The 26,061-nt window shown below is 38.9% G+C and overlaps 1 protein-coding gene across 3 annotated transcripts in view; it reads right to left on the bottom strand.

The window, feature by feature from the left end:
* LOC114463028 (vitamin D3 receptor B) overlaps positions 1-26,061 on the bottom strand; it is a 47,406-nt gene that overhangs the window by 11,959 nt on the left and 9,386 nt on the right. For all 3 annotated transcript variants that reach the window (XM_028446249.1, XM_028446248.1, XM_028446250.1), the window contains exons 3-7: positions 6,898-7,045; positions 5,902-6,032; positions 2,290-2,486; positions 2,085-2,184; positions 1,409-1,589 (exon numbers count right to left, since the gene is read on the bottom strand). In XM_028446249.1, the coding sequence (XP_028302050.1) occupies positions 1,409-1,589; positions 2,085-2,184; positions 2,290-2,486; positions 5,902-6,032; positions 6,898-7,043 (755 nt within the window). In that variant the 5' untranslated portion in view covers positions 7,044-7,045. The remainder of the gene's footprint in view (positions 1-1,408; positions 1,590-2,084; positions 2,185-2,289; positions 2,487-5,901; positions 6,033-6,897; positions 7,046-26,061) is intronic.

The raw sequence follows: 26,061 nt of genomic DNA, 5'->3' as shown, positions 1-26,061 counted from the left end.
CTTTCAGTTTAAATTAAAGTTAAATCATGTAATCCCTGCATCCCTCTATTCTGTGAGGTGGCTGCAGAACACATGTATTCAACAAAAGTGAACGCCAAGCAACAACCTTCGGTGCTCCCATAACACCAGACCAAAAAAAGTTATTTATTTTGCACCCCTATTTTTCTTACTCAGAATGTAGAAATCTTATGGGAATTCTAGCTTTTTAAAAATGGATCTAAGTGGACAAACATTCCAAAGGTAACCATTGTGTCCATCGTTGGCTGTCGGCTAGAATGACAACGTTCAAGAAATACAGGCTCCGACTTGTTTCAGGCTTGACTTCAGAGTGATACCCTGCCCCCCAGACACTGTGTATTAGTCAACATAACGTTCAACCAAGCATAGTGGAAGGTAACAGTATCTATGCGTAGAAGGCAGATCACAAACAGAAAAGCTATGAATAGCTATCTATTTTATGGATAGTAAGAAGAAAAAAAAAGCACCTTTTCTACCGACTGTTATACAGTATTACATACTATATTATACTTTTGGTACTACTCACCAATTAATGACATACACGTAAATGAAGTGATTAATAAAGTAACAAACAGTCTAGAGAAGTAAAGGTGCTTTATTTGTATAGGAAAAGTCGAACAACAAAATTACAGATTAGTGATGGGTTGACTACAGCTTTTCTATGTGTGCTTCTCTCAATACCAGGTAATACATGTGTGAGGGCCCTGGTTCACACTAAGAGTGTTTGTTTGTTCACTCCCTAATAGGGAATGCGATCTGATATTAGATCAGACAATCAGGAGACCAGATAATTTACCCTTGTGACAATGTGTTGTTGCAAAACTTAAGATCTACTTGAGATGAGTGGCCTTTAAACCACAGCCATCAATGTAAACCTTTATTATTCAGGCAAGGTGTCAGGCACACTTTGAGGGGAAGAGTCACTTAGTCACAACTAATTAAACACATAAGAAAGCAGGATTTGTCCATGTTATGATATAAGGCTGGAGTCTTGGATGTGTTTTAAAACATCAAACTATTCAAATAAAATAATAAAATTTTTATCATTATTAATAATATATAATTGTTTTGGGGCTTAGTAAGCATTATTGTTTTAGCACATTATAAGATCATTCTGTTTTTCTAAATTGTGGTTAAAGAACTCACTGTTGCTCTGTTTCTCTTAGTGCATTGGTTGTTATTTAGACATTAAAGTCTGTTCATTGACAATTGTTGTTGCTTTAGATTAAAAAATGAAGGTGCTTAGTCGTAGTAGATGTAGTACAGTAATGCAATTACTTTATGAAGAGGATGTCGTTCTTAGAAAGAAAGTACTATGATTCACATCCTTGTCTAGAAAATGTCCATGGTCTAACAAAGTTGTGTCAGAGCCAAAGAAATGTGTACATACCTAAAGCCTGGGATCATCTTGGAAAAACCAATAACCTTCTGGATACTATAGGAAACCAGGTCAGCCAGGTGAGGCAACATGGAGTAACTGGAAGCCTCCTCCTCACTGGAATCTGGACTGCTGCCCTGCTCCTGATACATCATCAGCAGGTTGTTGAAGTTCATTTTGGCATCTAAAGACTCTGCAGTGACCAGAAAAGGCAGCAGGTGGAGATAAGAGGGGGAGAGATAAGACAAAGTTTATATGACAGCAAGATAAAAGGTCTCACTTATTCTCTGACTTTACACGTTTTATATAAATACAATTAGAAAGCAGAGGACTGTGGAGCATGTCAGATGATTCTGAAATCAATCTTCCATGAAATGTCACATACAACATGAGGTTTGCGGTGGCAGATTTCTTTGTCTCTGCTAAGCATTAATATAGGGCCATGTGATATTTCCCCGAAGTGTTCACTCCGTTATTAACAGTTCATTATTGAACTGATGTTTACGACTAACCATTAGGTGTCTTCAGGGGGGGCTGGATTTAAAGTACAGCTGCCTAACAAAATTCTAAGTAACTCCAATATAGCTGTAGAGCGATGGACATTAAAACCAACTGTAGCCTAATTCCAGAAGTTCATATTATTTTATTTTATTTTTTTAAATAACATGCACTTTCATTTTTTTTGTACCTGGAGAGTGACTAAAAGAGTCAGAGGAGGCATCAGACAGGGAGTGAAGAGAGGCTGCTCTGCTGGCGCTTCGTGTTACTGGACCGTCACGCACAGGGGGCTACAAAGGGGAAAGCAGGATATCAAAAGGCTCAGTCACAAAGAACATATTGATCTGCAAAACAAATGTAATGGTTTGGTGTGGTACCATGATGCAGAAACGTACCCTAAAGCGGCAGAAGTCAGAGTAGGAGTCGTCGAATGTTTTGTGGTGTGCCTCTACCAGTGTGGTGATGACGTGACTTTGCTCATCAGTGAGTCGGGGTCGCCGTGCCTCCCTATCCGCTTCCCGCTGCGCCTCCTCGTCCTTTCGCCGCTGAATAAGGTCCTTCTTTCTCTGCACCTCCTCATCTGTCAAAATAACTGCAGAGGCAACAAAAAGATAAATGCTGTGCTTTACATGTACGGGAGGACTAAACATTCACACGAAACAGTCAGAAGTATAAACTCATTTTGGGGGGAAAACAGATTGATATAAACCACATAAAAAATATGTTCTTGTGTTTTCATATGTGATGACAACAATGTCTGTGTTGAGTTGGCGAAAGGGAGGTTGTTATTCTAAGGAAGAAGAAAGAGGGAGGAGATGGGTCCATATGGAGACCACTGTTACCGACTACACTGAACGCATTGTATTTGTTCTGATGGCTCCTTGTTGTGCTAGCAACTAAATTAGCTCACAAAAACAAAGAGAAATCTGAGGAAAAGGGCCGAGTCTTAACAACGTTCTGTTTTTTGTTGTTGTTGTTGCAACACCATCACATTGGCTCTCCTTCCAGCACAGTAACAACACAGTCTCTGACTTCCACTTCTCTTGTAATATGCACAGAAACTCAGCAGGGGGTGGAAAAAAAAAAACCTTCAGCAGGAAGGAACAGACTGCTCCTTAAAAGAGGCCTATGAACAATATCTGGATATCAGGAGAAAACAAGAAAACACAGAGCTCCTATTTGCAGACTTTAAAAACAAACACACTCTTTGAAAAGAAGGGCCCTGACTACATTGTACATACAATGTTTCAACTTTTGATAACGTCTCATTACTACAAAGTGGGGAGGCTTCACTTGTTTAAATAGAACATATAAACACACCAGGGGAGCAATGACCCAGAGATACTTGACCTCAAGACCAAATGTTACATAACATTTACAAAAGAGACAGTAGGCCCCAAGCACAGCAAGCTTTCAGAGTTCTTTGTAACAAGAGGAAGTAATATAATATGAAAGAATAAGGGCCAGCCCTAAAAGTTATGGGATAAAGGGTATTCACTGCTTTTTACACCTATATTGTGTTAAGTTACAGCCTTATTTCAAAATGAGATAAGTTCAAATTCAACACCAAAAACAAAGAACATGAAAATAGGTTTGCAAATGTATTTAAAAAAGAAACAAAAATAAATAAGTATTCACAGTTCTTGCTCAATAGTTTGTTTATGGATCTTTGGGATGTTTCACCCATTCTTTCATCTCTGTAGTACTTGTCAAGTGCCATCAGGATGGGAAGGGTCAATGTAAAGCCATTTCCAGATCTCTCCAGAGATTTCAATGGGATTTAAGTCTGGCCTCTGGTTTGGCCACCCAAGGACATTCACAGAGTTGTTCAGCGCATGTTTTACCAAGATCGTCCACACTTTATCGCAACTGTACTTGATTCGTTTTATAAAGATCATTACTTGGATGTGGGAATAAAGCAAGTCACACAAGAAATGATGCACGCCGTGCAGAGAAGCCTGGAGTGAGACAGAGCACAGAGCAAGAGAAGGCAAGCGACGAGAAGGTTTTCACTCTGTGGAACTGGATCAAAACAGGGTAGCAAAGCCGCCTGGGAGAAATATTGCCTTATTGTATATTAGATATATTGCTCCATCATGTGATCGGATCGGTTCATTTAAACACAATTATCAGGGACCGGACAGTGTAAAGCCTTTTTTTTTTTTCTTTTTTCTTTAAAAGACTTTTATAGAGTTGTCCATTGATATGTTAGATGTGTGCTGAGTGTCACTGTCCTGTTGAAAAAGGAACAATTGCCACAGACTGAGGTCAATAGCACTACGGAGCAAGTGTTTATCCAGCATTCATCTCTCTCCATCATGACTAGTCTTCCAGTTCCTGCTGCTGTAAAACATCCCCACAACATGATGCTGCCACCACCACGCCTCACTGAATGGATTGCATTTGCCTGGTTTCTTCTAAATATGACGCCTGCTGGCTGCCATTTGTCCATTACTAAGCAGTGTCTTCTGTCTGGCCCATCTATCTTGCAGGGCTCTACACTAACTTTTCCAGTGGTAGCACTGGTGCGACCAACTTCTGTAGTCACACCAGCACAGAATTTGGTCGCACCCCTTTTTTGAACCCGAGGGGGGGGCACACAGTATAGCCATGCATGCTGATGAATGACTTGGGATATTTGCAAAATGTTTTAGTATCAATATTAAGTTTTTCAAAGCATAACAACAGGTTACATGTATTCTGTTTTTTATTTTATTTTACAGAAAGGCTGTACTTGAATTAACTTAACAGTAGCATAACCAACTTAGCATCTGCATTGCTTTACCCCATGGAATTAAATTCAGAGGGTCCAGCTCTGATAGTGGGGTCTCCTAACCCTCTTCCCCTGGTCAGGGGTCTGCAACCTTTACTCTACAAGGAAACATTTTTCCTCATCTTGCCTGGATTAAAAGCCCTCCTGGAGCTGAAAAAATACCTTCTCAATGAAGACAATGCAGTGAATTAAATTATATAGAGTTAAATATATATAAAATAATGTTTGATTTTATTTGATTTGATTCATATTGATAATGTAAATGGCAACTTAAAAACAGTATAAAATAAAAAAAATTGACATCAAGAAATAAAACAGTATTTAAAACTTAAGGTTAGCCACAGGAAAGTTGATGGTTTGTAGATGTTGCAGGAGATGAAGTAGGAAGGTGGTGAGTCACAATGTGATTTATTTCTAGGTTAACAAATTGTTATGTCTTGATTTTATTTGTCATTAATCATTAATAGCCTATGTAAAAAACAACTGTTTATTTCAATAGTTTTTTTTTTAAGCTATAGGGAGCCATTGCAAAATGCCACATTAGGCCCTAGAGCCGCCGGTTGCAGACCACTGCTCTGGAAGAACCACAGCTGAACATCTGGCCTGGCATCATAGTCCCGTTCTGGTCCCTACATGCTGAAAACATACTTGCGGATGTGACAATTTTGGTCGCAGTCTCGAGCCCTGTCTTGCAAGCCTGTATGGAGGATTGCTGCAGAGAATATTATCCTTATGGAAGATTCTTCTCTCATCACAAAATAACTCTGGAGCTCTGACAGAGTGACCAGTGGGTTCTTGGTCACCTCCATCCCTGGTGGTTCCCATCTATAAATGAATGAGGCCACTGTGCTCATTTCGAACTTTAAAGCAGCAGAAATCTTTCTGCCAGAGAACTACAGACAATTCTCTGGTTTTGAGCTCAGTTTGTGATTTGACATGCCACATCAACTGCACAGCGGTGGCCTATTTGTTAAGCGGCTTGTAACCAGAGGGTTGCCGGTTCAAATTCACTGTTGGACCGTAAGCAAGTCCCTTAAACCTAACTGCTACTACACTGTATATTCTTATTATCATTATCATTATTATTGCTTTAAGCTCCAAACGTTGCCACATACTGGCTCCACTATGTAATCCTGGCATTTTACACTCCATGCTCTGGGCAGACAGTTAAACATCTGTTGTAATACACAGTGTTTGAAGCCCTCAGGATAAATGGGTCACCTGTCATACTTACACTCTTTCATCATGCCAATGTCTACACAGCGTTTCAGCCGACATGCTTGGCAGTGTCGCCTGTTGTCCTTAGTGATGGTGCAACTGCCATTAAAGGGACAGGTGAAGGCAGCCTTACGCTTCATGCTGCGCCTAAAGGAAGAGAAAAAACATTAGCTGTGAAAATGTAATAACCAGTCTCAAACTGTGGGCACAAAAAGTCAAAGTCTTGTCTTTTATAAAAGCTCAGAGAAATTAAAAATGTAAGTGCTGTGTGGTTTGTTCATAATAAAACTCTAGCATTCAGAAATTGGATAGCGTTAAAAGGCACAAAAACTGACACAATAAGAAAATCCTGGGCAGAAGATGAGGCTTTACGAAAAGTAACACAGACCACAATGGTTTTCTTAGTGATTGACAGGACTGTATAAACTCATGCAAAGAAGATAGCAGAAATACATACAAAGACAAAAATGCTTTATGAAAGTTGAAACGATGAGCCATCTGGAAAAATAAGCAGGAGACTTTTTACACATGCCCTTCTTTTCCCCAACTGCCTTAAAATATTGACACTGCTGAGGGAAATAGACAAGTGGAGAAATAACTCGTACACAGAGTCAAATAATCATGACTTGATTTACTCTGGTCTTTGAGTAAATCAGTAATTTCTGTTGTATCAATGGAAAGTGAGTGGCTGAATCATTTGTATTCATGATCTGCTCCTGAACATTAGTACTTGGACGACTGTGTATTGTGGTTTTGTGTAGTCCGATGTAACCGAGTGGCAATTATGTTTTATGCATATAAACAGGTGGGTGTCCATTAAATATGCTATTTAGGACAAGTGGCTCCATGCAGAAGTGTACGTGTGTCAATAACTTAGTCAATCCATATTATTTCCAATCAGGGTAACTTTCATGTTGGCTATACAAATAAGACTGTGTGTGTGTGTGTGTGTCTGTGACTTCACATACTGCTGGTGTGAAAACATGTCTAGAGCCTAAATAAAGGCACATACCTGAAGAAGCCCTTGCAGCCCTCACAGGTCATGGCGTTAAAGTGGAAGCCTGTGGCTTTGTCGCCACACACGCCGCAGATCCGTGGTGCATTCCTGTCGAACTCATCAGGGGCCTCAGTGGACGTGCTCACAACCGTAGGCTCCATCACTAAACAGAGAGGCCAGGTCAAGATTGAAAAACAGCCCTGGGGAACTTTACTTATGAAATGTGGTAAACTACATTTTTCCAAAGGACAGGCAGGAGGCAAAAAGCCCATTCAATTTGCAAACTCATAACTGAACACATTTTCGAGTTATGGCATTAAACACATTCATTTTGCTTGGCAACTAATACTTTAAATAGCGTGCACTAAAAAAAGTTGCCTCTCATTTCGTCACTCAATATGCCAACAAAACTTTAGCTCTCCTGTCTACCTTTTAAACAGAGCAACGTCCGAGCTCTGCCAGGAGTTGGGGGTTAAGGTTGGTCTTTGTTGAGCCAAAGCAACCAAGAAAGATCTAATTTCACTTTATGGAAACTGCTGAAGTCGTGTTACACAGAGCAGATAAAATGGCATTTTTATAAACAAACACTGTTCTCCTCTCAGTGCAATTTCCGAGCAAATGTATTTTCTTTCAGCAGACCGAAACAGAGGCAACATGTCAAAGGAGAGAAGGGTAACTAAACCAATATGAAGTTAAACAAACTCATGAATCACCCGCCTTTCCTGTAAGACGTGCAACTGAATAATTAAAACCCATCTGACAGAACTCTTAATCATTCAGGTGTAATTACCAAAACACTGGTTGAACTGAACGTCTTAACAACTTTTGTTGCCATTTTTTAATTAGGTCATCTGTGAACATGAATAACACAACATCAAAACAATGAGTTCCTGTATGTAATTATACACAGCCCATTAGAAGTGCAAATTTGCTTTACTGAATGGAGTTATTAGGATCAACTGGCCCTTGAGACATATAGAAAAGAGACTGACAAAAGGCCTTATACAGCTATGTTGACTATTTAAGTGCTGCAGTGCAGTATGTTTTTTATTGGCTTCTTCTACAACATCACTTATTGCACCCGATTGATTGTGGAGAATCGTTTGAAGCAGAGCTAGCTGAGAAAAATAACCATATTTCAAGTTGGAGAAACAACTACGACATACAAGACTGGAGCCCTCTAGGACCAGGCTAATGTTCAGGGAAGAGAAAATTTTACATTTAGCAGTTGCATTTAAAATCTGATGACCACATCACGATTGAGTCATTTAAATTTAAACCCATTATGGTGGTTAAAAGTAGGGCAGGCGATTTTCAAAAGCTAGCATGATTTTGAATGTAGCCTCCTCAACGGCTCCGCCTTTACCCCCACTCACATGCATGGGCACAGCTGCTGCAGAAGAGGAGCTCAGCTCATCGCTTGTATTGTATAGAAACTTTTTTGTCTCATTGAGCAGTAAGTAAACAATAAACTTTACCATTACATAGGTTAAAAAAACGTTACTAAAAACTCTTGTTTTAACTCTGTTAGCAGGAACACGCTTTCAGTGTGAGCTCGTGCATGCAAGGGATCGGGAACGAGCAAGGAGACATGATTGTTTTTTTAAAAAAACGGTTTGTTTTTTCCATTGGTCAAAGTTATTACAGGTTTAAAGCTGCTACAGTTGACAGATTTTCTTTGTTCCTTTTTCAGAGTAAATAAGATCTTAATTTCTATCAGGACATAAAGAAAATTTCAACCAAAAACTTAAAAAGGAGAAAATAGCCTACTCTAGCTTTAAAAGAGCTGTATGAAATAGGGAAAAAGTATGTCCTCATTGCCTGCTGTTCCTGATCGTCTCTCGTGTTCTTCTCTCTCACAAATCTCTTTCTTCCCAAGAGCAAAGTGCAACTGTTTAATCACAACAAATCAAACTACAAAGGCTAAATGAGTCACCAGTAATAAATAGATTACCTTCTTTAAAAAAAAGTATTTTTACTACGCAATACATAGGTGATAAAACAAGCTTGACTTTAAACACAGGTGTTTAAGGTCGAGCACACATACTTCACGTGTCCTAAATATTGGGAATGTGCCTTCAGGTCACAAGGCTCACCTTATCATCAGTTTGTTTGAGAGCAAGAAGGGAATGCCATACAATTGAGCACACAGTGCTAACAAAGTGAGGACAACTACAACAGGGACACGTTTTAGAGACATTTTACTAACTGCAAGTCTTTAACTCATTCAGTGCCAGCCATTTTCAGAATATATTGTACTATGACAATCTGAAATCTGACAGATTCTGAAAGATTAGTCTCTACTTTCATCAGAATTTTTTGTTTGTTTGTAGCTTGTTTAGTTCTTACGTAATCAGCAGTTGAATAGAACAAGTTTTATACAAATCGCCAGTTTCAGAGCGAAAAGTTGAGAAAACAGGCTTTTTCTTAAAAAAAAATTGTAAGTGACTTTGAAGCATTTTTTTGCTTTATTGAAAACTATAACATCTGAACATTGGTTTCCTTCTAATAAAAAGGCTTTTGATAGGAAAATTATTATTCTTTTGCTATCGGGCTCACAGTGGAATGTTTTACTGTATTTTGTATCTGCTTCCCCCGTCAATCACACAGACGTAACTTCCTCTTCCTCCCGACACGCAGACATGATTAGTTGATGGTTTTATCTCACGATCGCAACATTATCAATAATCTACTCAGGTCCACACATGTTCTGTGTTAGTATGTGATGCTGTGAGCTGCTGGATACTTCACAAAAAAACTTGTGAAGTAAAAACGCATTTGACAAGTTTTCTCCTCAATGGCACTGAGCGTTTGGATTTGAAATGACAATTATCTCGTCAATGGCGCTGAGTGAGTTAAAAACAGAAACTACAACAATGTACCACCATGTAGTACTAAAATATTACACAATTATGGCATAGATGAATAACAAAGACACATTTAATGAATAAAAGTGCTATAGCCTTTGGGCAAATTACTCCCTGCAGGCATTTCCACTCATCACTCACTGTGAATCAAAACACCCATGTCCCTCACTATATTTTTGAATGATCACTGTCTTTATCTGCAGTCCAACGTTATTGTATTTTTCCTTGACAAGCCATTACACTAAATGTAACGAGGGGAGCTCTAAATAATGCATCGGGTTATTAGAGCATATCTGTACTCATGCCAGTCACAAGCACGCAAAGTCGAGGAACGTGTTTCTAGCCTCGGGGCTCTAATCAGGACCTAGCTGTTGATTGATCTACATGTAATACGCTTCTCAGCAGCATAAGTGAATGAGATGGACGTAAAAATGCAAAATAGCTCATTTACTCAATCAATCAAAGAAGGAAATATTTATCAAATTCAGGTTTGAATTGAGTGTCAAAGTGAACAGATATTTAGTCCGATTTTTATTAAGTTTCAAAGGGTACCTATAAAGTGAATTTGTAATGTAAACTCAATGAAAAGAGTTATTTTCTTTAAAAGTCCATGTAGAGCCTCCAGGAGGAGGAAAAACTTGCTTACCGCCTTTATGCACGTTTCGGAGACCTGAAGTGACGTTAGCACTGCTGGTGGCTATGGCAATAGGTACTTTTATAGCAGATTTTCTTTTTCTGAATCACTTAAATGTCCTCCCAGATGGACGGTCTGATGAAAACATTACCTTGTTGGCGGAGGTGAAAAAGTAACATCAGGGAAATCTAATAAGAGCCTATGTAAACACTGCATAGGAAGCTACGACTTCATGTCAGCTCAGACCAAAAATGGCTGCTCCCCATGGATTCTATTTTAAAAGTACAAAATTGAGCAAAAAAAAGTACTTCAAATGAGTTTTTAAAATAAATAAGCACATATTTTCTTTATAGGCAAAACGTTAAACACACTTTGTTACATACCTTGCCACTATGGGTACCCTTTAAATAAATATGGAAAGCATCAGAGATAACTTTGGAAAATCCAGAGTTAAAGAGCTTGCTTGAAAACAAACAAAAAACACACTGAATCCAATGTGTTAGATCCAAAACTCTCATGTGGTAAACAAATTTCTGCTCACTAGTATCTGAGACGTCACCTGAGGAACATGCTATGGTATGTAAAGCGGTCAAAATAAACCGGTCCACCGGCATTATGATCAAAGAGACCTTAAAGGTTTTCATCTCAAGGGGGCGTGCAGAGTGCAACTCTGCCACTAAATCATTTATTGTATATGGCAGGTTATCTTTCAGTGATCGATAAGCCTCAAAGCATATTGCCTCAGAAAAAAAGATGATTGTTGTGGGTCACAATCAAACTGTGGCTGTCTGTAAATTCAAGTTTTTCAGTTTATTCAAAGTGTGCAAAAAGTGTCAAAAAAGTAAAGATCCTGTGCTATTTACAAAAAAAAAAAAAAGAAAAGAAAATCTCAATGTTTACTGGAAAAAACAATATCTTACTGCAACCATGAGTCTGGCCTGTAGATGTCACCCACACTCACCTTACGTAATAGGAGAAAAATCCATTTTTATAACAAACAAAGTATTGTATTGATTAAATTAAGGGGTGGGGGGGGGGTGGTATCATGTTTTTTTCAGGCACATAGTACCAGTCTATAGCATACTCAAATAACTATGCTACCCAATTTTTTTTTGAAAAATACAGCAAAAATTAAAAAAAAAAAAAAAAAAAAAAAACTTACAAGAAATTTCCCTCTGTAGCACACGGTTCATGACGCTTCTGTCTCTTTAAGAAACTCCAAGCTTGTTTGACGCAGCCATGAACACTCCCCCTTCAATACTCATACAAACACGCATGGATGTTGTTTACTTCTGTTTTTCTGTGCACTGGATTTGGTTACTTTCTACATTTTGAAAATGAGGAGTTCTAAAGTACGGTTGGAGGAGAAGTAATCTCTCCACTCGTGCGCACGCGCTATGGGGGGTGGATCGCTTCTAAATTAATGCGCACCAGTCTATCGAACGCGTAAACGAACGCAAACCCTGGGCCTACACGTCTGATCTACATTTCCCATAGACTTAAAATGGGTATACTGGCACAATGCACAAGTCACGTACGCATGTGTGCTTGCAGACGTGTTAACACATTTGCAGACGCTTTAATGTCTTACACATTAAAGCGTATGCACACCTACGCACACCTAAATATATCAGTCACACGTAGACGCAGGTGTGGCATGAGTGAGCTATAGCGATCAGGAGTGCTTGACTATGTAGCACCGTCTACGTAACATGTAAACTCTTTGAAAAAATTGTTAGGTGTCCAGGCGTGTACACACGTGCAAGTCAGTAAGTGTTTGAGTGAGTGTATAACGGACCACCATTTAGTCCGGTTACAGTCTGTGTCACAACACCCATCCATAGAGTGGTAGTGACTGTAGTGTTACGCTCTGAGTCAGATCGTTGCTGTGATTGGACAGGATACAACACACACTTACTGACTTGCACGCTGAAGGCTTTTTTTTTGCAGTAGGGGAACATCAGGTGGAGTTTTACTGCTATTTCATACCCTGCAATAACTACATCATTCTGGTTTTGGACATTACATCTGTTCTTCTCTACAATAAATGGATTGGCATATCCGACCGGACATCATTGCTTTTGGTATTTCATTTTTTATATGTTTTTGGTTACAATAACATCCACTTGACACAGCACGCGTAAGCCCACAACAACAGCGCCACTACAGAGGCGTTCCTAGGAGGTGGGGGCGTTCCTAGCAGGACTCAGGCAAAGCTATACCTAAAATGGCTGCCGTCAGAGTTTTTAAAGATTACTCAAACGTACATGAATGAATCAAGGTGACACTCCAGGCATGTTTTTAATGAGGGAATGACATAGTAACATGATATAAATCTTAAAAAAGTCAATTTTAATACCCCCCCTTTAAAACAACAGTTTTTTATAATATAAAACGAAATACCTTGCAATTCCTTCACTGAATGATGCACAAAAGGCAGTGTAATTTAAAGAAAACAAGTTATGTAAATCTATTAGGGATGTAACGATTATTCGTGAGGCAGTTAAAAATCGATTCATAGGTATCACGGTTGATATCGATTTTCTGAAAATTGAATCGCAGTACTTTTTTGCTATCCACAAGTGTAGGCGGCGGGCAGAGTCTGCTAATACTTTCTTTCTGGCCGCCTTCTACTGTTAAATATGTTAATAAATGATTCATCACCCCTTTAGCACCGAAAGAATATCTGTAAAAGTCACGTTTTTCTATTAGCTCTGTCTGCTAGCATAGCTTCTCTTCTTCACTGCAAGATATCTGCATGCCAACCGACCACTGTGTTACCAGCGCCCTCTGCTGGTCCAAACAAATATGACGTAAATCAGCGCAATCATGTTTTTTTTTTTTTTTTAAGTCCAATTGTTAAGGCACAAAATACATTTTCAGTTGCACTTTTAAAAAGAAAAAGAACTATTATGCAGTTTTGCATTATTTATTATAGAACCAGAATTTAAATTAATAGGCTTCATTTTCATTTGTATTATTCCTTAGTTTATTTCATTCAAGATTTATTTTTAGTTAAATTGCATTGTTTTGAATAGTTTATCAAGGAATTCTTTTGACAACGAAAAATAAAAGGAAAATTGTACCGTATTTTCTAGTTTTTTCCCCAAGAAAATTTTTTGTCTACAGTCCCATTTTGTAAAATAAATCGTGAGAGAATCTTATCGTGAACCCAGTATCGTGAATCGAATCGTATCGGGAGTTGAGTGAATCGTTACATCCCTAACAGAAATGCATAAAAATATACAAAAATGCTCCAAATACACACAAAATTACTCAAAAAAACATACATTACAGAAAAATACATCAAACAAAAAAAATATGAACATGAGTATAAAAAACAACAAACACATTCATCATGCACATGTCCTATAAAATTAAACCATTTGCAAAACGTTTATTTTTCGTGGTACTTCTGTGTCTCTCTTAGCAAGACGCGTGTGTGTGAAAATAACGCACAGAGGAGATGGATGCACACACACAGTATTTAGAATAAAAATATACTAAATGAGTAAAATAAAACAAAAAAACTAAACAATATTAATACAAAAATGACTAGAATAACACTACAATGGCAACACAAAACAATAATCTATATCTATACTATAATTCAGGGGACGTCTGTGGGGATGTGTGTGTGGATGTGTGTGTGTGGAACAAATATCTCCCAGACGCGGTGCGAGTTCGACCTGAAACTCGGTCGATGGGTTCTAAATACCCCGAATGTGTGTATCTGTTATTTTGGAGTCATTTGGTCACAGTCTACGTGACATGCGTGCAGGTATGCGAGTGTTGAGTGAATAACGGACCACCATTTAGTCCGGTTACAGTCTGTGTCACGACACCCGTCCATAGGCTGGTATTGACAGCAGTGTTACACTCTGAGTCAGATCTAAGTGTTTACATGTTGCTACATAGTGAAGGTCACCTGATTACTGCAGCTTCTCTCACAACTAAATATTTAAACAAAAAATACACAAATGCACAAATGACGTAAAACAAAAAACAAAACAATATTTACACAGGAGGTACACAAAACGACAACAGAAATGCACAAATATAAACAAAAATATTAAAATGACTCAATATACACAAAACTAAATATTTATACTAAAAATACACTAAAATGACAACAGAAATTCACAAAAACTACTTAAAAAAATACACAAAATGACTCCAGAATAACACTACAATGGCAACAACAAACAATAATTAAAACAAAAAATGTAAAAATGAGTAAAAAAAACCAACACATTCATCATGCGCATGTCTCATAGAATTAAACCAGGGAAATTGCACACGTTATTTTACTTTGCACCTGCAAATATACAAAAATTAATAATGCTACAGAGTATGTTGTTATTATGCCCGTAATTGACAACTCTCCTTAAGCGTCCACTATATGAATGCATACTTCCGATGGGCACTGTACTAGTTATACAAAAAATGCACAAAAAGACAACTGAAAGATAAAAAATATACAATGATGACTTCAAAAACATACATTACAGAAAAATACAACAAAAATATGAAAATGGCTCAAAATGCACAAAACTAAATATTTATACAAAAAATACACAAAACCAAATATTTACACAAAAAATACACAAAATGACTCCTGAATCACACTACAATGGCAACAAAAACAATAATTATACAAAAATGCACAAAAACACAACAGAAAGACACAAAAATACACATGACTCCAAAAAATATACATTACAGAAAAATACACCAAACAAAAAAATATAAAAGTGAGAAAAAAAACAAACAACAAACACATTTATCACGCACGTCCCATAGAATTAAACCAGGAAAATTGCACCCACATTTTGCACCTGCAATTACACCCCTTATGCTCCCACATGAATACATATTTCCGACAGGCACTGTACTAGTGATGTTAACTTGATTTTGTTCTTCTCAATTACCTTTACTTGACCTGTCATAACTTCGGATTTTTTTCAACACATTTAATAAAAACATGTGTGCATGTATTTTGAACTTTATGCTGTGACATAGCAGAGTAGGCCATCTTTTCTCATAAACAGCTGAATTTTAATAATGTACAAACTTCTAAAGGATGTTCTACTGCTTATTTGGAAATGGCATGAAATTTAAAAATGGATTTTCTTTTTCTTGGCATGTTAAAATCGGGGGTAACCTATTGAGATTTGTTTTACGTGATATAGAAAATGTCAATATCACCTATAACAATATAATTTTTTAAAAGTTTATTTTGTGGGTAAATAATGGTTTTTGGAGTCGCGCTTTCACTACTTCTCACCTGTCTGCCTCTCACAAACTGCATGTTGCTGAGCACAAACACCCCGACACCGTCTTCATTCAATCTCTCTCACAAGTTGTTGAAAGTCAACAAGATGACAGACACAAAGCTGCCAAGTTGAGCAGACTTTCTATGTGTCAGGGCTGTACACTAACTTTTCCACAGAATTTGGTCGCACCCTTTTTTTGAACGGGGGTGGGGTGGGGGGGGGTACAGCATAGCTACGCATTCTGATGAATAGTTGACTTACCTGGCGTACCGTAGTTTTGAATGAAGTAAAGATTGACAATGACGAGATATTTGCAAAATGTTTTCAGGTTTTAGTGACAATATTGAGTTTTTCTGCAACAAGCATTGGCTGAAATAACAGGTCATTTATTTTATATATTTTAAAACAAGACGTAACAATTTTTCTTTAAATAAAAGCAAAGCATAAAAACAGGTTACATGCATTTTGTTTTATTTATTTTGCAGAAAGGCTGTACTTGAATTAAGTTAACAGTAGCATAACTAACTTAGCATCTGCATTGCTTCACCCCATGGAATTAAATTCAGAGGGTCCAGCTCTTATAGTTGGGTCTCCTAACCCTCTTCCCCTGGTCAGGGTTCTGCAACCTTTACTCTTTAGTTATCTGACCAGGGATTTAAAACTAAAGGTTAGCCACAGGCGCAGGGAAAGTTACACATAATGTAATTTATTTTTAGGTTAACAAATTGGGTATATCTTGATTTCACTTGTCATTAATCATTAAGAGCTTCTGTTAAAGATAACTATTTCAATAGTTTTTTTTAAGTTATAGGGAGCCATTGCAAAAGAGTCAAAGGGCCACATTAGGCCCCAGAGCTGCAGGTTGCAGACCCCTGCCCTGGGAGAACCACAGCTGAATATCTGGCCTGGCATCATAGTCCATCAGTTTTGGTCCCACCATGCTGATTCTGATGAGCATGTACGCTCTATTACTGAGCTCAGCACGTTTTCCCTTTTTACTGCTGTCCTCAATGTGAGCGTGCTCTCAGTGAAGGACTTGTTATGCCTGGCTCCGTTCACGGACCGCGCACATTCCAAAAGGAGCACATTAGTGTTTATACTCGGTGCATTCACCTGCAGCCAAGATGTGTAAGCGCGCACCATCTCCTCACCCGTGCCCGCAGGCATAAAGCCCGACCCAAGCCTGATACATTAACTTAACATGTAGGCCTGAGCCCGAAGCAAACCCGACGCAAATTATTATTTTATTGAACGTATTGCAGACAATAGATTACTAGCGGGGTACCTGCTGAGAGGGGAAAAGAACCGTCTTACACCGTCATACACTCACTACCGTGGGAACAGAATTGTTTACTCTTTCCTCCCCCTTTATGCCCGCCCTTTCCCCAGCCTCCCAGCCAATTAACCCTCAAGAAGACATGTAAACAAAGACACATATTGGCAGAGGAAGCTGCACGTAACCATGATGCCTTCTTGGCCATGGGAAATCTCAGCATCAGTTAACCACTGAATACACAGGGACGTGACGGAGCGTTCAGCCGCTCCGTCCAAAATAAGGTCAACCATACACACTCGCACGGATGCAACCAGATAAAATTTTCACTCGCACGCACTGAAAATACACTCGCATATGCAACCATTTTGGTCGCAGTCTCGAGCCCTGTGTGTGCCAGGCTGCCTGTAGTCAGAGCCACAGGGGAGATGTCTGATTGTTCTTCATATTCTCTTCCTGCACTAGATGAAGGTGGTTGCATTTTCCTCAACCCCGTCTCCCACCTCTGCCCTTGCTGCTGCTTGTTTTGTCTTGTCAGTCTAATAGAAGCCTCTCTCTACATTTCTATCCAAAAACCAAAATTAGGAATTGATCAGTTGGTCTCTTAATACAATTGACCAAATTTTTTCCAACAAAACATACGGGCAGGTGAACCCGGTACGTTTGTGACTAGGGATGTAACGATTCACTCAACTCCCGATACGATTCGATTCACGATACTGGGTTCACGATACGATTCTCTCACGATTTATTTTGCAAAATGGGACTGTAGACAAATGATGACTGAAAAATATTCCTTTATTTTAGAAAATACTGTACTATTTTCCTTTTATATTTCATTGTCAAAAGAATCCCTTGATAAACTATTCAAAACAATGCAATTTAACTAAAAATAAATCTTGAATGAAATAAATAAAAGAATAATACAAATGAAGAAGAAGCCTATTAATTTAAATTCTGGTTTTATAGTAAACAATACAAAACTGCATAATAGTTATTTTTCTTTTTAAAAGTGCAACTGAAAATGTATTTTGTGCCTTAACAATTGGACTTCAAAAAAAAAAACTGTCTGCACTGTATTTACGTCAGACATTTGTTTGGACCAGCAGAGGGCGCTGGTAACCCAGTGGTCGGTTGGCATGCAGATATTATTGCAGTGAAGAAGAGATGCTATGCTAGCAGACAGAGCTAATAGAAAAACGACTTTTACAGATATTCACGTAATATTACAGATATTCTTTTGGTGCTAAAGGGGTAAGGAATCATTTAACATGTTTAAGAGTAGAAGGTGGCCAGAAAGAAAGAAGTAGCAGATTCCGCTGACAGCCTACACTTTTGGACGAGAACGATAGATATAGCGCCCTCTGCTGTTTAAAAAAAGTACTGCAATTCAATTTTCAGAGCATCGATGTGAACCGTGATACTTATGAATCGATTTTTAACTGCCTTACGATTAATCGTTACATCCCTATTTGTGACCGTATACGCGCTCGATTCTTGGTCAAGTGGCGGGTCGTGTGTCTGTCCATTCTTTCCGTGGAGGATGTGAAAGACATCTACATGATTGGAATTATGGTAGTAGGCATGATGCTGATTGGAGCTGGCAGCGTTCTGACCTATCGCAAAGTCCGTATTACGTTGGTAGCTGTTTTGGGAAGGCTGCCAGTCATTTCTGTTAAAGGCTGCCTTAATGGATTACTGCTGGAGACCAGTACTCAAGGCTATCAAAATGGTACTAGCCTGAAGCAAAAACAAATCGCTTATCATAATTGGCTCCCCACAGCCAACCGTCCAAGGCTGTCTCATCTATCCACCAAGATGTTTGTGCAGAAAGACCCTCACCACCACCACATGGAACTTTGTTTTCTGAACCAGATCTACCCAAGGTTGTCACCCATCATCTGACTATCAAAATGCCTTCATTGGCCCCCCGTCCAACCTCTCTGCGAGCTACAGGACGGGCGAGTGTGGCGCCCACAAGAGGCTGCGTGTCCCCCCTAGCGGCTGGCTGTTATCTTTTCCTTTTCTCCACCCCAAACCTTCAACCCATAAGGAGCACAGAGTGGGACTTGCCTTTTTTTCCTCTTCTTACCTCATGTTTTTCCACTCTCATCTAAGATACGGGACGCTACCTTAGTGGCGACCCAGAATCCTCTCTGCTCCTGTCCTCCCATGCCATATGTGATTGTCTTTTCATGTTTCTTGGATGGGGATGTAATTGAAATGGAAAATTTCCCCTTGTGGGATGAATAAAGGATATCTCATTTCATCGTATAACAAACTCCCTTAGCTGTAGAAGTGGTGGAAGCCCTGAACAATGACGCGGCTGAAAATAGTGCATCAAGTCATTTTCTGTAACATTATAAATTCCCTTTGATTGAGCCTCAAGCAACTATCAGTGCTTCCTGTAGCCTTCCACGTGGTAATATGGCCCCTCCCCTCTTAAAGGCAACATATTGTGAAAAATCTACTTTTGCAGTTTTTTTGATCACGTATGAGGTAACCTGAGTGTCCATCAACACAAAATGTGAAATAAAACCATCCAGTCATTTGTTTGTGGTCTGTGTAAGTCTTATAACATATAGCAAATTGCTCAGTTTAAAATTTTCTACATTTGTGACGTCACAAGTAAAATCGGGAATCAGTGTTGCCAGATCAGATTGACAATTTACAGCCCAATCACATCTTAGAACCTGCCCATTCCAATAAAAACAGCCCAAACACAAACCACAAATCTGGCAACACTGTGACACAATGCGATGCAAGATTATCACTTTGAATGGACTATTCCTGTAATCTCTACATGAGATGATGACAAGAAAGCAACGTCGCAGCTCCAGTAAGTGTATGAAGCAGCTGAAACAGCTTGCTGTTGTTGATATTGTTATTGTGCCTCTGGCTGTTAATACCACTGCCTGTGTGGCACTTTGAACCAGTATTTCTTACCCAGAATCCTCTTTCTCGTAAGAGAAAAATAAATCAATAAACTATCACTGTATGAATTTTCGTCCAAATTGCCCATTCCTATTACAATCTGAGGATACACTAAATGTGACACAAGATGGGTAACACAATTTTTTGCCTCAGGAGAGGGATTATGTCTAAATCAGGACAGTGGCCAAAAATTCCTATTAAATACATAATGATGTTTTTCACCTATTTTGTCACATGCATATCAACAAATTGTTCCTTTAAAAAAAATAGAATAGAAAATCACTGTGGGTCATAACATTTGAGATAAGGTAGATATGCAAAACAATAAAATTATAAACAGGCTTCCTGATATTACCCATCCCTATCAAATGTATTGATTTAAAAAGCATTATGTATGATAACTATGATTTGCCTGGCGACTGCCAGCTTGGTATCCCTAGTATTACTGAGGGCAACAGGGAGACAAATCCAAGGAAAAAACTAAAATACGGAAAGTCTTTACTTCTGACCTACACTGAATGGCACACAAACAATGTGTCAGTTACTGAAGCTATCAAGTATGGCTCATCTCAGCCACATGACCAGCAGGAGTAGGAATAATCTCTCAGCAGTCGAGGGAGAACTTAAGCACCTTTTTACGACAGCTTTGCAGATTTATACATTAAACAAAAAAACCTCAACATAGTCCTTATTCATGTGTGGTTTATTTTAAGATCTAAGTCTACTCAGGCAGCACTCATACTGCACGTGTCATGTAGTAGCTTTGTCCTTAGTTGAACCACTAATTACTTAGTTGCAGTTCAAAACCAAAAGTTTGCCAGCGATACATTGGACTTTTTTGTGGTGGCCAAATTTCCTTAGCTCTCTGTAATCTTCTCAATATATTGCAGCCGAGAACATTAGAGGGTAGGAATGTTTTCACTCCATCTTTGTGTCCTACACAACGAAAATGATACAAGGAACATAATGATTGACAAAGCAGTGGAAGCGGAATGACTGCTAAAGCAATCTCATAGTTAGTTTACACAGTTTATTATGTACACATGTAAAGCTAGATGTTGACACAAATGGTCAATATTACTGACCACATACATCCCTTTATGACTGCAGCGGGCATATGTCATTGCTACTTCCAGCAAAATATCACAAAACCTATCAAAGTTCAAATTGTGTCCAAGCAGCTTTCAAATAGGACTATGGATTGACTGTCCTCCCCTGTCCAAAATCCAAATAAAGCACCCTGGGATGTAGTAAAATGGGTGTGTTCCCGTCATCAACAACTATGTAATGCCATCATGTGATTAGATATTGTAACATCAGAGCCAAGTTTTCAGTTAAATCTTTGAGACAAAAAGCTGAGGGTGAACAGAAACCTAAAGTACAAGCAAAATGAATATTTTGCACCTGTAATGCACAAAGTATTTTTCTCTAAAGCAGGAGCGCCCAATATATCGACTGTGATTGACCGGTGTAAGATTTGTGGGGAAGCCTGTGGAGTGGGCCACAAACACTGAAACACTCAGTGTGGCACTGACTGCCACACAGGATCCTCCCTCACGATCACCTCCTTTATATTAGTCTCATACAAAAGCCACAATCCCACTAAGCTCATGTTCTTAATGCACAATTCGGATTTTTAAAAAAAATCTGATTTATTTTGTGTGATCGTTCATATTATATACTAAATGTGTCTTCAATCAGTTTGGAGTATGAAAAGGATGCGACCCTGAAGTGACCCGCATGAGTAGAAGAGGCTCTAAGGCAGGGGTCACCAACACGGTGCCTGCGGGCACCAGGTAGCCCGCATGGACCATGTGCGGGGCCCTCAGGGGCTCTAGTCACCAATGAGCTCCATCTAAAATCTGATTTACTTTCCAGCATTCAAAATCACAAAGATAAATACATATGACAGCAAGTAAAATGAAATACTGCTGCACATGATTAAGTTTTGTTATTCAGTAGTCCCTCGTTTATCGCGGGGGTTACATTCTAAATAAAACCCGCAATAGGCAAAATCCGCAAAGTCAGCTTTATTTTTAACTATTATTATACATGTTTTAAGGCTGTAAAACCCCTCACCACACACTTTATACACTTTTCTCAGACAGGCATTAACATTTCTCTTGTTTAAACACTCTCAAAGTTCAAACCTTCTTAGATTTTAAAACATAAACCTGTTTTCAAACATACAGCACTTCAGAGTCACACTGCTAGCGATCAGACATTGGTGCCGAACACATTCAGTCTTTGTTGACGATGGTGTCAGGCCGTCAACACGGACACCAGTCTGTTCACCCATTCAACCATGGAGTAGAAGCTGTGTGTGACCACCTGGAGCTGTATGACACAGGCTTTATAACCGGGATCGGACTAGGAAGAATTTGGCGTGGAGGAGAATCAGCGAGGAGGTGGTAGTAGCAGGTAAAAATTCTCTCTGTAGCACTGAACTTGCATAGCATTAGCCGCTAATCACGCCGGCTTTTTTCACTGGTGGTTTATGTTTATGAGAGGAGAAAAAGGAGCGTAGCTCCTCGCTTCAGCAGACAGTGAAACTCACAGAATTGGATGTGTCGCTGGTGGGTGAATGCAGCATTAGCCAATCAGGATGCAGAACACAATGCACGTGCATAAGCTGTAAAATTGCACTGTAAAAAAATCCGTGAAACACTGAGGCCGCAAAAGGTGAACTGCAAAATAGCAAGGGACTACTGTATATAATTATATATATATAATCATTTTCTTAAAAACACAAGGTAGATTTTCGTAAAATATGACAATTGTCATATTTCACAAATGTTATAGGATTATGCATGACCCCGCAGGCATGTACGGTGTACAGATGTAAACATGAAGGCGTTCAGTGTAGGACTGTGTCCCACTGAGAAACTTTCTTTCCAACATAAGTCAGCACTTCATACCTTCAATGAGGCTGAAAAAAACCATTTCATGAAATAGTTATTTTGTTAGACATATACAAATCATACATACTTTTATTACTCATTTTGTAGTGTGGAATGTTAGAAAAGGCTTGATCAAGTGATGTTACTCAGAGAACAATAGTCAGCAACAGTAGGTATGAGAAAAACTGACCTATTTGTTATTAACCAATTAGTTACATTTTAACCTTCAACATAATATATACAGTATTCTACAACTGAATAAATATAATATATATTGGAGGTTTTAGATGCAGTCCGATAAAATCCGATATCCGATATCAATGTCGATCGGGACACCCCTACTGAATATTACTGATTCTAGGGTCAATTGCCTCTTGAAATGATCCAAGAAGTTTGAAACTGAAGTGAGCACATGCCAAGCCAAAGAGGGTACTGTAAAATGAGAGAGGGATGTTAAGCCAAGCCAACCAGTGAGAACGACTAATGTGATGACGTGTATGTTGAAATGAAGCGGTGGTGGTTGCAAAAAAAAGTTTTAAAGGGGACATATCATGGTTTTAAATCCTTCCTTTTTACATATAAATCATACAGTTGTGGTCTATATAAAGCGGGACTGCAGTGCTTGGGTCTGAATTCCTCATTATTATAGCTCCACAGGCCCCTTTTCTACCCCTTTTCTGATGTGCTTCTGAGAGCAACTCGTTTTGGTGCGGCCTCTTTAAATGCAAATGAGACACTCCATACCCCGCCCCCTCTTCAGGTGACACTCGGTTCAACTCCACCCTGCTCGGCCATTTTTGTAGTTTGATAGAAGAGATACGGCTATGTAGCGGCGCATAAACTTTTTATTCAGAGGTTATTTACAAAATGTCAACAACAGAAGACTTGTCCATCCAGCCTTACATGTTCCAGCCAGAGTCTGACCCAGCGGAGCGAGATGAAAATGAAGATGATGAACCTGCAGAACCCTAACAAGTGAGCTAACACAAGCACCGAGCTAACGCTCGCGCCAAGCTAACGTCACAAAATGCATTTTAATACAGTCTTTTCAAAGACAAAAACGGCAAAATGAAATGACTAATGAAAACTTTAGACTTAAATTAAATCACGTAGGCCATATCATCAAGGATCTAAAACGAGCACACAGCGCCAACATATCAAGACGGTGCAACTGCTAATACTAACAAAACAATGACAGGGACGTCTTATCATCACACTTTTTAGCGTTATTTACAGCTTACTGAAGTGCTCTGTTCGTCGTCTCCAAAGATAGAAGGAATTGAACTCTCAATCAGACAAAGTCTTTCGGCAAATCCTTCTTTATACTGGCGGAGGTTGCAGAAGCAGTCATCCTTGAAGTGCTTCGCGCACACAAAAATGACCTTACCCACAGATGTGGGTACATTTCCGTGAAAAATAAAACTCAACCAGGCACTTCGAAAAGGTTCTGATGCTGGGAGACGGAGTAATGAAGCGTGTGGGTTACTACATCCAACAACTGAACATTTTGACTTATCCTCTCGTAACTTCGTCATCCTTGAGCTTGGACTACAAAATAAAAGCGAGAAATAAAATATATATATAATATATAATATAATATTGCTCGAAGTGTTGGACCTGGAGTTGATGTACTAATTTGGCAGTTCCGCAGCAAATACTGTGATGTAATAGTTCAAAAAACGTAATAAAGAATAGAAAAATCGAAACAGATTGAAAAATATGAGCAAAACAGAATATAAAGATATCTACGGAGCACCTGAAGAGACAAATTTGATTTTTTCTGTACTTCTAAGCACTCTAAATATACAACAAAATGCATTTAAGGGCTAAAAAAGTGGATTTAGCATGATATGTCCCCTTTAAAAAATTTGGGGGGGTTTGTCATCTATAGTGTGTAGGGAGAGTAAGTAGGAGATGGATAGCTTTTTTGTCACTGTGATTTTTTGCGTCAAAGCACTCTCAAGCAAATGGAGATAAAAGTAAAAAATAGGGTGCGACAGTTCCAAAATCATCATTTGAAGACTGTTTTAGTTACCTTGAAATTTTGCCTAAAATACACTGTCAAGGGACGTCAATGAGCTGCTAAATATAAATACACGACTTATCTCTGACAGACACAAATCTTGAAAAGGCTAAGGAAAATAAGCCTTTTGCGACTGATGAATGATTTGCTTTTTTAACATGATTTATTCCTGCTGCCCCTGCGATGCCCCTTTTTAGAATAAATATCCTAAATATAACATTAGGCAAATTTACTAAAGGTTTGCGGCTGTAAAAACATATGCAAATGCCATTAAAGGCGCCACGCACTAAAAAATGGTGCAAACATCAAGCAATCGGGATTCCGTGTGTCAAGCACGCAGCATAGAGCGCACATTCCATTTAGCACATTTGCCTCTGATGAATAGGTAATGTGGACGGATCAACTCTGGGGCGCAAAAAAATGGAATGAGAAGATGTAACTCTTTAATGCAGTGCCTGTTTTTGCTCATAAGGTGGTAACTCACACAGCGATGCAGATGGAGTGAATATTGTCAGAAGATGTAGTAAAAATGAAAATAATGTTTAATGCTCCAGTTAACCTTTCTGGTACCAAAAAATTATCGACGAAATTTAAAAAAAAATAAAACTATATTCTATATTAACAGCTACCGAAGGAAAAGGCTGTGTAAACTATGAGTCAGGTACAGAAACTGAGCCAGCCTGGTGTAGCAAGGAGAAGGAAAGCACAGGCATGTAGCTGCTGCTGTGCTCCATCCTCCTTTCTATGTTTTGGCTGCAAAGATGAGCTTCTGTCACTCTTGTCAGAGCAATGATGACGAGTCAGTGCTGACCATCTGCGTAATTTACGCTGCAATGGCGTGAGGTTCGCGTCTGAGTGCGCGCCACAAACCACTACCTCGGACAGCTCAGAACCTCCTGGGTGATGACCAGTAGCTCATCTTCATGTGCTGCAGACCGTTTTGTCTGTTGATGCAGTAACTCTGATCAACGTCATCAATAGATCAATGGAACAGCATATCTGGCCTTTGCCAAGGCAGATACGAGCAATGACATGGAGACTGACAGCGTAGTCACATTAAATTATAGGAACAAATTTACATTATGTTTTTAAGTCAATACAAGTAACAGCACTTTAATTTATATCTATTTTGTTGGCTACATAATTGAATGGTTGATGCAGCAGACAGGGAAATCACCTCAGTACAATTCAACTTCTTCAAATGTAATTTTGCGCTCTCGCCGACGCAGCTCTCCAGACTTCTCCATGTTTAAAGCGCAAAATGCTCATCTA

Source organism: Gouania willdenowi, chromosome 5, assembly GCF_900634775.1.
Source record: "Gouania willdenowi chromosome 5, fGouWil2.1, whole genome shotgun sequence".
NCBI lineage: Eukaryota > Metazoa > Chordata > Actinopteri > Blenniiformes > Gobiesocidae > Gouania > Gouania willdenowi.
The sequence above is the reverse complement of the archived record's forward strand: the minus strand, read 5'-3'. Positions and strand labels throughout refer to the sequence as shown.